Source organism: Neovison vison, chromosome 3 (assembly GCF_020171115.1).
Source record: "Neovison vison isolate M4711 chromosome 3, ASM_NN_V1, whole genome shotgun sequence".
Lineage (NCBI taxonomy): Eukaryota > Metazoa > Chordata > Mammalia > Carnivora > Mustelidae > Neogale > Neogale vison.
The window spans coordinates 62439789-62457207 of record NC_058093.1 but is presented as its reverse complement, the minus strand read 5'-3'; the positions used below and the strand labels follow the sequence as shown (position 1 = coordinate 62457207).

Sequence of the window (17419 nt, the reverse complement as noted above, 5' to 3'; positions counted from 1 at the left end):
AAAGGGACAGTAAAAAACATGGGAGAAAGATTTAGAAATTTCAATATATAACCCTCAGGAGTTCCAGTTGGAGAAAATAGAAGAATATAGGGTGAGGAAATATTTGTTTCCTGAAAGCTAAGAATTTTTGTGAAATTTTCTGAATTATAGATATGAATAATGTTTCAATCCTCAAATTACATTAGCATAAATTCTGTAACATAGTAATAAAAACGATTTCATAATTAGACTAAAAAATTTTAAAAACACCAGAATAATTATAATCTAAACTATTCCATTAAAAATATGACCGGGCTCCTTGGTGGCTGAGATGGTTAAGGGTCTGACTCACGATTTTAGCTCAGGTCGTGATCTCATGGGTTGTGTGTTTGAGCCCCACATTGGGCTCTGCACTCAGTGGGGAGTCTGCTTGGGAGTCCCCCCTCATCCCCTCCCCTAACTCATGCTCTCTCTGTCTCTCTTTCTTTATAATAAATAAACTTTTTTAAAAAAATTTATTTATTTGACAGACAGATCACAAGTGGGCAGAGAGGCAGGCAGAGACAGAGAGAGGGGGAAGCAGGCTCCCCACTGAGCAGGGAGCCTGATGCGGGGCTTGATCCCAGAACCCTGGGATCATGACCTGAGCTGAAGGCAGAGGCTTTAACCCACTGAGCCACCCAGGCGCCCCAATAAAGTTTTTTTTTTAACCAGCTGAAATAAAGCCATTTTCAGAAAAAAGAAAAAAAGAGTCAGTTTACTACCCACAGATATTACTAAAAGAATTTCTTATGTATTTCAAGAAGGAAATGGCGGGGGAGGGGCGCCTGGGTGGCACAGTCAGTCAAGCTACCAACTCTTGATTTCAGGTCGGGTCATGATCTCAGGATTATGAGATTAAGTCCCACATCGGGCTCCAAGTTCAGGTGCTCAGGGTGTGGAGTCTCTTGGACTCTCCTTCTCCCGGTGCCACACCCTTTAAACAAATAAATCTTAAAAATGAAAAAAAAAAAAAGAAAGAAAGAAAGAAATAGAACCCAAAATGTAGTAGACCGAAGAAACATATTTTAGGAAAGACTAATTAATAAGTAAGTCTAACTGAGCACTGACTACACAAATTCACCACAATACTGTTCAATTTGTTGGGTGTCAGACCAAGTAGAATTAAAGTAGTAGACAAAAATCACATCAAAAGTGGGCAATAATAGGGGCGCCTGGGTGGCTCAGTGGGTTAAAGCCTCTGCCTTCGGCTCAGGTCATGATCTCAGTGTCATAGGATCGAGACCCGCATCGGGCTCTCTGCTCAGCGGGGCGCCTGCTTCCTCCTCTCTCTCTGCCTGCCTCTCTGCCTACTTGTGATCTCTGTTTGTCAAATAAATTAATAAAATCTTAAAAAAAAAGATTAAAAAAATAAGTGGGCAATAATATGCACTCAGTCTAGGGAATTTCCTTGTTCCAGATAAGTGTACAAATGCTAGTTTTATTTCACTAGTTACGTTTGCATGTTAAAATTTAAAGGCAGGGGTGCCTGGTGGCTGTTAAGCATCTGCCTTTGGCTCAGGTCATGGTCCCAGGTCCTGGGCTTTAGCCCAGTATCAGGCTCCCTGCTCAGTGGGAAGCCTGCTTCTCTCTCTCCTACTCCCCCTGCTTGTATTCTCTGTCAAATAAATAAATAAAATCTTCAAAAAAAAATTTTAAGACCACTTACTTAAAAAACAAAACAAAAAAAACAAGAGAAAAGGGAGGAAGGGAAGAAGGGAGACAGAGAGGAAGATGTGTAGCTTCTGGGCCAGTACAGATGTGGGAGAGAGAATAAACATAACAAAATTAATCTAAAAGAGGACAAAAAGGGAAGGAAGACAAAAGAAAACACTTGACAAATAAAAAGCACAGAATAAGGTAATAAAAAATAAAACCAAATATACCTGTGTATAAAACAAATACAAGTAGATTAAGATGGGCTATTAACAGAAAATGTTAGATTTCTTTAAATCTATGTATATTCTTTTAAAAATATATACCAAAAGATAAGAACACAGAGATCTTTAAAAATAAAGAGATGGGAAAATGAGATCTCTGTGAAATATTAGCAAAAGGAATGGTCAGTGTCGTCCTCTTACTATCAAATTAAATAGGGACAAGTACATCTGATTTCACTGCCAATGTACGGCTCAAGAGTAATCAATCATTCCTCATTGCCAACAGAGTAAATCTCAGGGTCTTTAACTTGACATTCAAGGTTCTTCACCTCTGGCTATACCTTTCTTTTGGACAGTTAATTTCATCTTTGATCTCACAGCTCCTATCACAAAGTTAATATGTAGTAGACACTCAAATATTTATTTAGTCCAGATGACAGGGAAAAAAATTACCTATGCAATCATTCTAACATTTACTTGCATAATGTCCTCTTCAACTTTTTCATAAGTATTTTTTCTTTAAAAAAGAAGAGAGGAGAAACATGTTTGCATTGTGCATCTAATGTATTGACAACTAAGCAAAATTTCTTTTCCTATGCCTTTTCCTTCCCCCTTCCTTCACTATTGTTATAGATATTAACAACAAGACCTTTTCCCAGAGGATAATTTATAAAGCATCTCTTCCCATTTTTGTACTCTCCTCCCTCCCTCTACTTCCCCCGGTTGTTCTTCCCTCTTTCCGTCTCCTCCGCCTTTCCATCCCTTCTCTCATTTTCTCCCCTCTTCTCATTGTAAACCGATCTGTATTACACAGAACTCGGGAGAACATGTGCTTGTGAGAGATGCCCCAGAATAGAGAAGTAGAGACTGGACGTCTTTCCTGTTTAGATTTGTGACTTGATAATGGCAAATTGAATGTATGTTTTATGTGGACTATCTCCCCTTGGTCCAGATTAATGCTTTTTACCTGACAGGGCATGTAGGATTCACCCGAAAGAGTATTTTATGAATCCATAGTTTCCTAAACCACCTGTGTATTCATCTCACCCAATATGCACTAGGAATAATTGGGGAGCAGGTTGTGGGGTATGTGATTTGAAAAAGCTCTCAAAAACAATACTGATAGAATTCCCTTTCACCAACTACAGTGTTAGAATAGAATCGCTGATATATAAATAGGTCAATGTCAGTTCCTTGCAGTATAAGATAAACACCTCAAAAGCCACTATATTGGAAGCCCCACTTTATATGCAATGAATTATATAATGAAACTCTGAAATGGGAAAGGGGCATTTTCTGTAGAATATTTTTTTCCTATTGTGCATACAGGCCCTCATTCACTGGCTTTCAGCCCTTAGTAGGAACCAGCATCAATGGCAATCCTTTAAAAAAAAATTTTAGATGTTTAAGTCTCAACCCAAGAAATATGAGTTCTGTTCGTCTGGTCTTGGTCCATACACTGGTATTTTTTAAAAAAGCTTCTCAAGTATTTCTAATATGCAATCAAAATTGAGAAACATTTCCCGAACTGTTCATAATTAAGTAGAAAAATCGAATGTGTTTTTAATTATGATGTATGAAGACTTGAGATCTAAGCTCACCTAGAATTTTTGCCAAGGAAATTATAGAAATGAATATAATGATACACTATGGATTTTTTTAATAGTGACAACAAATTACCAAGGGTTTAAAGTGTCTATAGAATGTAATTAATAAGAAATTGAGTGAACAGAAAAGAAACAAGGAAAGTATCCTGAATGAAAAACAAGAGCCAGAGGAAGGAATGTAAAATGCAGGGGAAAGTAGATCAAGAATACACAGGGAAGGGCTCCTGGTGGCTTAGTCCATTAAGCGTCTGTCTGTCTTTGGCTCAGGTTGTGATCTCGGAGTCCTGGGATGAAGCCCCACATTGAGCTCCCTGCTCAGCAGGAATCCTGCTTCCCCTCTCCCTGCCGCTCTCCTGCTCTCTCTTTGACAAATAAATAAATAAAATCTTAAATTTAAAAAAAAAGGAATACACAGGGAAGAAACTGAAGTGAAAAGGAGAACAAAACAAAAACAGTAGGTAGACGGGAAGGAGAAAGGACACACACCTTAAAATATTAGTCAATTTTTTTATTAAGTTTTGTAACTTTCCAGTACTCTACCCAATACCATATCTAGATTTTTGGCCAATATTAAAACTAGATATCCAATACACTCTTCTTAATTGATTTCCATTCCATGAAAAAATTTAAAGATGAATTATTATATTTAATGTGTATTCTTTACATTTATATTTTTTCTGATAGATCATTTTTACATGATAGAAATTTACCTTTAAATGGCATTTCAAAGATAGAAACAAAGACAGAACAATTAAATACAAAACAAAAGCAAAACCTTTATTCTTTTGGCTTGATTGTAATGTGGCTTACCGTTCTGTATGGTAATAGCATTTTCCTGCATGCATTTCACCAACACACTACAAGTCAATAGCTTTAGTATAAAGAATCTACATTTAATGTTGCTTGTGAGAGAAAAACAAAATGTTTTGCTGTAACTGGTAATATGATTTCACTACCTGGCTTTGTGAGGGAAAAAAATAACCAAAACTTGGGTCCCATTATCATAACTGATACAGTTCTAGTGCCATACGGGTCAATAAGAGTAAGATCTATCTGGGTAAATGAACACGGGAAAAGACCAATGATTTACTGAATAAAAAGACTAGATGGAAACATCTGATCCAAGCAATGCCAAGAATATCAACTGATCTTTCCTTAAGCCTCTTTCGATGATAAGGCGTTACTATTTGAAAGCAAATGAACGCTGGACTCAGTCTGAGATTTGTTTCACATTGAAATGTGTGCAAAGTTTACAGTACTAATAAAAAAGCGGAAACCTACACTGCGTCTTAGTCTTTGTTTCTTATTTTGTGAAGTGCTGCAATTTAAAAGTGCTAGGAACAGAAACTAACAATAGTGACTGTGACATCAACCTGAAGATACTTTTAATTTCTCATTTTATGTACAAAAGGCTGAAAAATAAAATAAAATGAACTTTGTACAGTATTTATATTTTCTTAGAAAACTCTAACCATATAGTTTCAACAGATTTAAGCAGCTTGCAACATGTTCGTACGGTCGGGCTTTTCACCATAGAGTGTTCAATTAAGATTGGAAGAATAAAAAGCAAGAAGCTCTTCATTGTTTGCTGCAACCTATTGCTTAATGACATGAAGAATGAGGTCTTGGTCGAACAGTTTGCTTCACTTTACCACTGACATATGGCTTCCCATATTAGACTTCGGGACAGTGGAAGGAATAAGATACAGCAGCATAGGCAAGATAAACATGCAGCAGTGACAGCTTCAAACTATAATGGAACCAATTACATCATATTACCTGTTGAAAGCTTGCAAACTATACTTACTGTGGTACATATTTGATGCAATAAATACTGTGCTTAAGTCGTCATTTTTGTTTGCTCAAACATGCACCACTGGGTAAAATGACTATTTACAAAGCGGACTTTTCTTGTTTAAATTGACATATACTCTGTCAACCTCACCAAGAGCAGAAGATGGCTAAACAATACTGCAGGAAAAAAGCAGAGTCAACTTTATAAAGTGGTGGGGACTGCTTTTTGGTCAATTCAGGTTCTTAAAAGGATCGAGAGGATATTTTTAGTTTATGCCAAAGGACACTTATCAAAAATGGTATAGTCATGCTACCAGGACTCGGAATGACTACGTAATGGTGTATGTGTTTCTCTGTGTGTATACATATATATGTATATACACGCACATATACATATATACATATATACATGTACATATAATGGATCATGTAAAAATAAAACGATTCTTCAACGCTCGTGAATTCTATGGAACATTTACAGGCACATTAAAATTTTTCTGGATGAGAAACCTTAAAAACATGAATAGCTATTTAAGCACCTCAAAAATCTAAAAACATCCTGAAACAAGAAGTAAACTCTTTCCTTTTGTGATGTGGGTTTTTTTTTTCTCCATGTGTGAATGAGAAGTGCAGCATGCCTTCATTTAAAATATATCCAGTTATACAACAGAGAAATGCAGAATTCCCTACCTTTAATCCCTCTCCCCAAACATAAACCCATTTACAAAAATAGTCACATATAATAGTAAACAACCTGGGAATTAAAAGAAAAAAGGTGATAAATTCACAGCATACATCTTGTAAAAATATGGCAGGTGTGGTAGTTAAATCATAAACAGTGGTGACGATTACTATCATCAAGTGTCACGTGTTGAATTTACATAAAAATTTAACTTCCCTCCCCCCTTTAAAGTGTTTCCTATAGTCTGAGTAGCCATTACATCTCTGCTCTTCAGCAGTGTCAGCTGGTTGTGAAAACAGAAACCTCCCGTCAATGCTGTTTTTCTGGTTTATTGAGTCCCAGTTTGCTGACCAGAGGTCTCTGTCTTGTTATAGGCACTGACCTTAAGTATACATTTGTAAAAACAGTCAGTTTGGCATAGACTTCCTGTGGGAGTCTTGTTGACACCAATACATCACCATCACAGGCTGTAAACAATTGATCACAAAATGGAATTATTCTTTGTTCCTTTTTACTTTTTACTTTCCCTGATATCTTTCCCTTTGTCTTCCTTTTCTGATTTGTCTTTTTCAAATTTTTCTTTTTCCGGCTTGGTCACACTATCATAGGAAGGTGGAGAAGTGGTAGAAGGCGTCACATCGGTTTTCTCTGGAGTTGAATTCTCATTTAGTTTGTCAATAAGGATTTCTTCTTTGATAGGTGTTCCCTCACCTTCTTTGCCTTTGTCTTTCTTGTAGATACACGAAACCTTTTTAACTTTTTGCTTCAAGAGGTAGCGTCTGTAAGCCCTCTGGATAACGATAGCGGACACCTCCTCTTGTTTGCGTTTCAGAGTGGTTGTGATGGGCTCGTAGGAGACTTTGGAGGGGTTCGATGCCATGAATCGCTCCTCCATCTGTATTCGAAGGGCATCCATCTCTCCACTTTCACCCAAAACACGCTTTGTAAAGGCAAATAAAATATCGAGGCAGTGGATCCGGTCCCCACTGACCATGGGCAGGTCCATGGCGATGAGCTGGACTTTGTTTGGTTTGGCTATGAGAAGAGGAGGATCCAGGGCAGCTGCAAAATCAGAGAGCTTGGCGAACTCTATAAACTGGGTGGCATCAGGATCAAACTTCTCCCAAACCTCATAGAACATCTCGAAGTCATCCTCACTCAGGGGCTCTGCACTTTCTTCCGTAGCAACACTGAAGTTCTCCAGGATGACAGCGATGTACATGTTCACCACAACCAGAAATGATATGATGATGTAACTCACAAAAAAGAAAATCCCCACTGAGGGGTTCCCACAGTCTCCCTTAACTGAGCTTCCAGGGTGATCTTTTTCAGGGTCACAGTCTGGAGGTCCGCTATTAAGAATAGGTGCCAGCAATCCATCCCAGCCAGCAGAGGTGGTAATTTGGAACAGGCAGATCATGCTGTTGCCAAAGGTCTCAAAGTTGAACATGTCATCAATTCCAACTTCCCTCTTAACATAGGCAAAGTTGGACATTCCAAAGATGGCGTAAATGAACATAACCAGGAAGAGCAGGAGGCCGATGTTAAACAAGGCAGGAAGGGACATCATCAGAGCAAAGAGCAGCGTGCGGATCCCCTTGGCCCCTTTGATCAGACGCAAGATTCGACCAATTCTGGCGAGCCGGATCACTCGGAACAGGGTAGGGGACACAAAGTATTTTTCTATCAGCTCAGCCAGAAACATGCCTGTGGAAAATCAAGAAATACAAACAAACCAGTGTTATATTTAATATAAGCTTTACTATGTTATAATAAATTAGTATTTAATTTATTAAGTTAATATTATATTAATATTTAGCAGAGAATGAAAATTTACATGGATCAGATAATCATGGACATAAAGATTAGGTAAACACACACACGTACACACACAATCTGTGGTATTTGTTTAGCAAAAGGAAACTGGGGTGTTTAGTGTTAAAACATTAACCCCTTTATGCTAACTGAGGTTTCAATGGTCATTTTTCCTAGTTCAAGAAAAGCATCTATTGAAAGAGTCAACCACTGAAGGCCTAAAGACATCACAAAGTATGGGGAAGCCCAGCAAAGGAGTGGACTTGCAGTTCTAAAATCCGGTTCTACTATTGGCATAAGAACTAATGGACAAGGCTTGTGATTTTTCGATCGGAATAGGGGAGTTCTTACCCCGACACCATTGTGATCCATTTTATTTGGAAGGTGGTAAGAATGATAGGTAGGAGAGAATCCAGGCTTTGGAGACACACATACTTGTGGCTGAATTCTATCCCTTTTTTTGGCATCACTAAATGGTGATAGTATCTACTTTAGTTGTTTTTGTTAAACTTAGCACTTACTGAGCCTTTTCTCTGTTCAAGGCATGCTAGTAAGTGCATCTACTTACATAACCTCATTTAATTCTTACAATAACACTTTACAGAAATATTCCCTGGAAAGCCAGGGTTCGGAGGTAACTTGCCGTAGGTTACAGAGCTGGTAAGCAGTGGAAATAGGAAAGCTCCAGGCCAGATCTGTATGATTCCCGAGTCTCATTTCTTAATCACTAATATGACCACCTCATAGCACTCTTGTGAAGATCAAAGAGAATGGCATATTGCTTCAAGTGTTTTAGTCCACCAGAGAAAGCAATTTAAATAGTGGAATACTATTTTTTCCCCTCTGTGTATGTTTTCTTTTCTCAAATAGGCAGAACCTTGTCTTAAATCTCTTATATTTACTGCCAGCACCTCATTTAATGCTCTATACCTAATCAGTTAATATGTATTAATGAGTCTTAATTTTAGTTTTTTGAACAAAATGTCTACTTCTGGAGAAAGAATATTACAAGCCCTAGAAACTACTTGAATCCAAAGATAAGATGAAGTTTATGTGTGTGAATATATGTGAGCAGGCATGCAAACTCTTCAAACTATCAATAGCTTATTTGTGGACAAATCTGATTCCTTCTATTCATTTTTGGGTGCATGTGTGTGTGAATTATTTATTCAAAGCAGTACTTGTCTATTCCACAGGAGTGTGAGTGACTATAGCAGTGTTATGACAAATTGCAGTTATTGTCTTCTGAAATGAGGCAAGATGATAAATGAAAGCTGAAAAACATAAAATCTTTTTTTTTTTTACACATCATTTCATGCACAGCATGCAACAAGAGAAATGACAAACTGAAGAAAGGACTATTAGACTTTTATCTGAAAATTTGGGATGAATGAGAAAGATTAGTAAGAAACACTTTCAAAGTTTTAAACAAATTTTCATTACTAACGTCCCTGAGTGAAATAATCTCCTTACCTACAATAGAGAGAATGACCACCACAAAATCAAAAATGTTCCATCCGATGGTGAAATAGTAATAACGAAGAGAGATTAGTTTCAGCACACACTCTCCGGTGAACAGAACAATAAACACCAGATTAATCCAGTACAGAATGTTTGTCATCTCCTGACTCTGGTCATCAGTTTCCACCATCATGGTGACCATGTTGAGGCAGATGAGGATCATGATGCTGATATCAAAGACTTGTTTGGTTACAAAATCAAAGACCATTCCTTGGAATTTGTTCTGGAACAAGGAATATGCAAAATTCAGTTAGAAACATAAAGAATATCAAATTTGACTTATCTGCTTTTACCATAGCAATATGAAAATGTAGCTTTTATAAGAACACACCATGTTTATCTAATACTTGGAAGAATAGTTTGTATACGGGCATCTGCAACTTTTTTCAAATGTATTTTATTTATACTGTTCATATCAGATTTTATAAACTGACCGTAAGAACCACGTATCGTGTTCTCAGTGCCCATAACATCATCAGGGGTACGGCAGACAGTTAGCCAGTATTTGCCACTATAACAAATCTTTGTTATCCCATGTATTGGAAGTTGGTATCAAAGCAAACTTCAATGAACTAATAAATACTTCTCCAGCTTTTTCCCTCATGTTTATTTTTTTCTAGTTTCTGTTTTTATCTTTTCTCCAATGCCAGAGCACCTTAAATTTCACCTGTGAAGATGTTCTAAAAAATTGTAACTCAAGAAAAAGGACATATGTGGAACACCTGGTGAAATCCAATTAAATTCTGTATTCTAGTTAAATGGTATTGCACCACGGTTGATTTCTTAGCTTTGATTACTGATCTATGGCTATGCCAGACTTTACAATAACGAAAAGCTTGGTGAAATCATATGGGGATAACTCTTCTGTAAGAATATATAATACTCTTTAAAAAGGTATAGTCCACAATCATATGTTCAAGTTTCTCCTTACGTGGTTTGGACCTTATTTCCAAAGACTAATTGGCTTTTTGTCTTGTTTATGAAATTAAGTCCTCACCTTACCAGTTCTGCTCATTTGGACCCTGTTTTGTACCATTTTGCCTACACCTGCTTGGTATTTCAGCCTTGACTTAACTTGCACTAGGCTGTCCTCTACTTTCTTAACTAGAAATACTGATGATCTGTTACCTTCACACTTCATAGGCTGCTTTCCCAGATCTTGACAGGTTTATCCATCTGGATTCCCTGTACAAGTGTTCTGACCTCTCCCTGTCGAGAGGCATCCATTACTCCCTATGGAAGTTCTTGGACATCAAACACCACCGTTTGTTGTATTTTTCTCTTTTTTTCTTAGTAGATATCTGGTTTGCTGGACCGGACTTCTATTGCTTCAGCTGAGCCTGTCCTTCAAGAGCCTTCTTCAACTTGACAAATGTGACTAATTCCAGTTCCAAGCCCTTCCTTCTTAGTGCTTATTTACTGTAGCTTACCTTTCCAAGTCTCCTATGTTTCTTTTATTTCTACCTTCTGGTATTTCCTATCCCTCTTAATAAAGTTTGCAGATTATACTGTGTCATTTTGTCTTGTCTCCTTGTACTAAAACAGACTTCCCTCACTCCTTCTCTGGTGACAGTAAATGCAATTTGAAGTTTTAAGCACTCTGTGTCCTCAGAAAACTTCATGTTTACATTTGTCATAAAATCGATGCCACTGTATTGCAAATGGTTTGCTCTTATTTATTTTAGTTTTCTCTTCTAGCTGTTTGAAGGCTTTGCAAAGACAGAGCAGTGTCATTTTTCTCATAGATACAGCACCTAGAGTGTAGTGTGTTCAAAACTCCTTAAAATCAGAAGCTTTTTTTTTTATCAATAAAAAGCTCCTTAGATTTTCTGCTCATTTAATTTTCCAATGGGTCACTTTGATGTATAACTCCAATCCCCAATCACTAATCACTATCTCCAATTTAAACCCCAAGGTGTAGTATATGCTGAAGGAAGCTACATAACCCTGGCAGCCTTGTTCACCAAAGATTTATGTTTTCTCACTTCATCTTGGCCCTTGACAATGGTGAGGAATCCTTTATCCCTCACTTGTTCCAGGATAGTTCCAAATTTCTAAAAAATTCTCTATTCTTTCACCTTCTTTTCTTTTTTGAGAGCATCAAAATCAGTGTAAAGAAATCTTCTACTTCTTTTTCCATTCATATTATCTTGACTTTTCACACATATCTTTCATATATTACTCCATATTCATTAGAGGACTCAGTCCCTCTCACCTTTAAATCTAACCTAGACCATTCTATTCTTGACTCACATATTATGTGTGATTTTATTCTATATTCCCTCTCTTCACATTCTTCTTCTCCAGAACTCTTGCTTTGCTTCAAACCTAAACCTCTCTCCAAACAAATCCTAAGAAACTTTATTTTAGGGGCGCCTGTGTGGCTCAGTGGGTTAAAGCCTCTGCCTTCGGCTCAGGTCATGATCTCAGGGTCCTGGGATCGAGCCCCACATCGGGCTCTCTGCTCGGCGGGGAGCCTGCTTCCCTTCCTCTCTCTGCCTGCCTCTCTGCCTACTTGTGATCGCTGTCAAATAAATAAAAAAACTTAAAAAAAAAAGGAAACTTTATTTTACTACTTCTAGATATTCATTCTCCCCCCATTTCCTTTCGATTGCCAGATTCTGCAAGCTAGCATCTCTAATTTTTGTCTCCATGCTGTCCCTTCTTCATATCCTGCATGACACTGGTCATCCAGCATGTATGGCAGAAACTTTTAAGTTCTCTTTGTTGGGTCCTTCTTCGTCTCCCATATCCAACTACTAGAAAACCTTTAAATTCCACTCCAGTGACAGCTCACAAATCCACCCACTCTAATTCATCCCCACACCACTCTGGTTCAGGCTGCCTCTCAAACAGCTACCTCTGAAACAGCTCCAAAGAAGGCTACAAAGCATACACACTGTCCCTATCAATACTGGTTGAGTGATCTCTACAAAACAGAGAATGACCAGGTCCCCTTCAACAGTTCCCCAATGCTCTAAGGATAGGAGACAATTTTTAACGTGGCTTACAAAGTTCAAAAAAATCTGGCCCATCCTAACCTCTTCATTCTCAGCACATCCCAGTGAGCCCTCCCTCTGTACTCCAGCCTCACTGGCCTTCCTACCTCAGGGCTTTCACACTAACACTGCCCTTCTCCTAAAGGGCTCTTCTCCTGACAACAATTTCCTGTGGCAACCAAGCAACTATTGGCAAATATATAATTAGAATAGCCATAAAAATTCATGAAGAGAATGATGTCATCAGATTTAGAAGCAAGATGCTAGGGGAAAATACGAAATATTTTTTAAAACCAGAAAAAAACAAAACCTGTGACTTGTTTCATAAATGATTCCATGTAATCACCAGAGTGGGATAGAAAATGGGGCATATGGGAGACGTACTGATTATTTCAATTGGTCCCCACTGCACTCTGTGAACATTCACTATTTCACTATGTCAATTCATTCATTCACTATTTCACTATGTCACTATTTCACTATTTCACTATGTCAATGAGGAGCTTCTAGTAATGTAGAGAAGAAAACATATGCATACATACGATTTTATGTATACATATGCATATGTTTTCTTCTCTACATTACTAGAAGCTCCTCATTGACATCAATCCTAGGTAATGCTATTGACATATAAGTGTGAATTTTTTAAATTTACATTTATTTTATATGCATATATATTATAGCTATATTATATATTTTGTGCTTATGACATATATATCACATATACTTTGGCTAAGATAAAAATTTTGTTTTGCAAATTCATAAAAATACTAGTGTCTGGCAATTCGGACTGTGAAAGTGATAAATAGCAGATCTTTCTGGGAATTAAAGCATATTATTTTATTAACATATAAGGTATTATTTGTTTCAGGGGTACAGGTCTGTGATTCATCAGTATTACACAATTCACAGCTCACCATAGTACATACCTTTCTCCCAATGTCCATCACCCAACCACCCTATCTCTTTCCTGACCCTATCCCCCCCACCCGCAACCCTCAGTTTGTTTCGTGAAATTACGCGTCTCTTATGGTTTGTCTCCCTCCCTGGTCCCATCTTGTTTCATTTTTTTCCCCTCCCTAGTCCCCACGACCCCCCACTCTGCCTCTCAAATTCCTTCCATCAGACAGATCATTTGATAATTGTCTTTCTCTGATAGACTTATTTCAGAAAGCATGTTATTCTTACAGCCGGTCGAGGTATGGGTTTTTGTGGTTTCTTTGAACCCAGTTTTTTCATTGCATTGTAGTATTTCTTCTGTTCTTCTGTCATAAAAATGTCTTGACCTCCAAAGTAAAGAAATAAAAACAAAACTTGTTAAAATCATGTTCTTTGCTAGCTAGAAAATCCACTTCAGTCGTTGTGTGAAAATTGGCTTCCACATGCTATTCTAGTGTTGCCAATCTTTGTATTTACAGAGACAGATGCATGTATTCCATCTATAAATTATTCTATATTAACCAGTCATATTTCTATACTAAAAATATCAATACATGCTATCTGAATTGCAATTACTCAAATACTGCAATTGATTAAATAGTTCAAAATAATTTCAGAATTTTATATTCCTTCTTTTAGCTGATTGCATTTTAGAGCTAAAAAGAACCAGTATGCGATGTTTAACATTTTAGAATAAAGATAAAGCTTTAGTATACTTATCTTCTTTTTCTGTTGGTTGAAGTTATCTATGATGACACCAATGAAAAGATTCAGGGTAAAGAATGAACCAAAAATAATGAAGATGACAAAATAAAGGTACATATACAGATTGTCTTCATATTTGGGTTGTAATTCTACCTACAAAATATTAAGGAATGATAAACTATTAGGACTACTACTTGTTTTATAAAAAAGACATCAGCTATTTTCAATTCTCAAAGCATGTCTCAATTGTTGAAAATGGAAAAAAAAGATCAAGCATTAAACAGATTTTATGAAACATCAACACTATAGTGCTTGTTGAAGAGTCCTGCAAGACCATTCACTGACTTGACAAAGTGAAACAACTCACAGAAAGGTCTAGATAATTAAAATTAATTTCACCCAATAACTTTCTAGATTATGACTGCACTTTCTCTTATAGGCAAAGACTTCCAACAGGGTATCAAAGTCAGGATTTCCCCTTCCTGAAGAAGAGATGTTTGCGTCACACTATATTATGTTAAAACCTTTAAATTTTATTCTCTCTGATTTGGGTTTTTCATTTATAAAATGAAAATAACAGAACCTTAACCTCAGAGGGTAGTTGGGAAGATTAAGCATATTAATATATAAAAAGAGCTTAAAGAAACAGTGCCTGGCCTATAGTAAGTGTAAAGTTTTGTTTTCTATTACACATTTCTTTTCATAGGCTAGAATTATTACTGTATGTGTGGATCTGGGTACATCTGTAGGATCATTCCCTTCTACAAATGAGTCTAAGATTCATCCTATTTAGTAGGCTTTAGGTACAGTTTCTGTAACAATGATGCCTTGTCTTATCCAGCACACTTTTGGTCAAAAAGAGAGTGACAACTGGTGTGAGCTTTGGTTGTGATCTGTATCTCAGGACTCACAGAACCTTGTTCTAACCAATCCAGTTAACCAGTCACATGTGGTAATAGATACAGGTAATGACCCATTGTGTCAGCAAATCAATTTAGAGGGTAATGGCCAACATGATAAGTTTTTCTAATGGAATAGAGTAAAATGGAAAATATTAGAAATATTGTAAAAGTACCTATTCTTTGATGAGACTTTTATTTCATTTATATGGGTATACAGTGAACAGTGATACAAAATGATATTTTAAACATTTCAAAATTAAATACAATACATACAGAAAAGTGCACAGCACATTAAGTGTAAAATGTAGTAATAAATTGTTATAAAGTGAGTCTCATGGTACTGGACATTGTCAGGAACTCAGAAACCCTTGATGTATCCTTCCCAAACATAAACTCTATAATCCCTGCTAGAGGCAATCATTATCCTGAATTTTGTGGTAATTCCTTCCTTGCTTTTTCTTTAGAGTTAACAGGTAAGAAAGCATTATTAGACAGATTAGTTTTGTCTATATTTTGTCTACTGGATACATTTGTTATAACTGTTATATTTTTAGATTCATCTACATTGCTATGTATGCTGTACTCACTGTATAACATTCAATTATTTGTCCATTTCTACTACTTTTGAGTTGTTTCCAGTTTTTTGCTAGTTCAAAAAGTTATGTTCATTCTTGTACATCTTGTACATGGACTCTGCTATGCATGTGAACAAGTTTCTGTAGGATATATTGCTAAAAATGAAATTGCAGGGTTAAAGAATATCTTGAATTTTATTGAATAATGTAATAATGCCCAACTTCTTAGAAGAAATATTTATCCATTTTGTCTGGTCAGTATTACATAAGAGTTCTTATTGCCCTTTGTTCTTGACAATACTTGGTATCGTCATAATTTTTATTATTGACCATGAGGTAAATGTATAGTTAATGTCACATTGTAGTTTAAACTTGCATTTCTCTGATAACTACTGAGAGTAAGAGCAAACAACTTTTTACAATTTTAGTGTCCACTTGGATTTCATCATTTGTAAGTGCTTGAGTTATGTAGCAGATACTGTCTGCTAAGTTACTAAGGAAGGAACCAAAAGAAAGTTGCATATCAGGCTGCTGCTAAGGAAGGTAGAGAGAACTGTAAATGAATTAGTCAAAAAAGGTAGGAAACTACCATAGAAGAAAGTGGTTATGAGCCCATTGTTTGTGGTCAGAGTTAAAAAACATGTACTATCACTTACCACATTGGGCCTATTTGTTTCAATAGTAAATGGAGTTAATATCAACCACAGCATAAACGTTGTTATTTAAGATTAACTGGGATAGTGTAAGAAACCCTTGGTAGAGTTAGTAGTAATAAGTAGTAAATAATTAGTATTATTTAAAAAAAAACAACCCATGACTGGGATTTCTGATAGCATTCACAAAGATACAATTCAGGGCACTTCGTTCTCATGCTTACTCTCTCTCTTTTTTTAAGTAAGGCAAAAAATTAAACAAATTTTTTAAAAAAGCCAACAACTTGGGAATTCTTTCTTAGCTACCACTTGGCTATTGGTGCTAGCAAAATAACATTTTGAATTTAATTACTTTTTTCTGGCAATATACCAGAAGCCAATCTCTTTTTTTTTTTTCAAAATGTGATTTCCTTCCCCATTGTTGAATAGTGAAAAATTAATGAAAATTGTACAAAATTTTCAAAAGTGCTGAGGTGTGTAAGGCAGACTATGAAGGCCCCTTCCATCTATAACAAAATCTCACTTCCCAGAAACACTGTGAAGTTTTTGTTTGTTTTCTGTTTGTTTTTTTCCACCAGTAGCCAGATTCTTCCTATTATAGGAAAGATAAAAAGGTGGAAGAAATCTGTGACAGATGAAGAAAGTGCATGTTGAGGGTTTCTAATGCACAAATGGCCACAAATCAGAGCCAGAAATAAAATGTCTCATTTTGCAAAGTCAACAAAATTTTAAGTACAGGGTACCATGCTAGATACTAGAAAAGGTGTGTTAGAAGATGTACAGTAAGTAGAGAAAAACATTCAAATCAAATTTTGAAAAAAATAATGTGAAGTTGAGTATTTTGTTTTTGTAATATAGACATTTTCTACACATTGATCCATGGTTTTATTTATTAATAAATTACAACACTGTGGAAATATTCACTGGATCAAATTAGACAAACTTCTCTCTAAACAGACTTACGTTTCGCGAATCAACAGCTGCATACATGATATCCATCCATCCCTTAAATGTGGCCTGTAAAAAAGTCATACCATTTAATTTTTTCCCCACAAATTATAATTTTAGAAAAGAAGTTAAGTATCAGATTGATCAATTCAATCATTCAAAAACAGGTACATAAAACCTCATAACATGAGGTTAGTATTTGAAATCTGGGCAAAGTTTTATAATAGATGCATGGAAAATACTTCAACTTTACATTCTTCCATAAATCTATAATTATATCATGGTAGATTATAACACTATGCTACCATAAAAGCAATTATCAACAATCTTTGACTCTGACATATCTATAATAACATAACATGAAATTTGATAAAATCACAT

At 36.2% G+C, this 17419-nt stretch overlaps 1 protein-coding gene across 4 annotated transcripts in view; it reads right to left on the bottom strand.

The window, feature by feature from the left end:
• Nucleotides 1-3998: 3998 nt before the first annotated feature.
• The window catches only part of LOC122902548 (sodium channel protein type 2 subunit alpha), a 140862-nt gene continuing 127441 nt past the window's right edge, over nt 3999-17419 (bottom strand). For all 4 annotated transcript variants that reach the window (XM_044242244.1, XM_044242245.1, XM_044242246.1 and 1 more), the window contains 5 exons: nt 17054-17107; nt 13976-14113; nt 13505-13609; nt 9270-9540; nt 3999-7688 (listed from right to left, as the gene is read on the bottom strand). In XM_044242244.1, coding sequence (XP_044098179.1) covers nt 6493-7688; nt 9270-9540; nt 13505-13609; nt 13976-14113; nt 17054-17107 — 1764 coding nt within the window. In that variant the 3' untranslated portion in view covers nt 3999-6492. The remainder of the gene's footprint in view (nt 7689-9269; nt 9541-13504; nt 13610-13975; nt 14114-17053; nt 17108-17419) is intronic.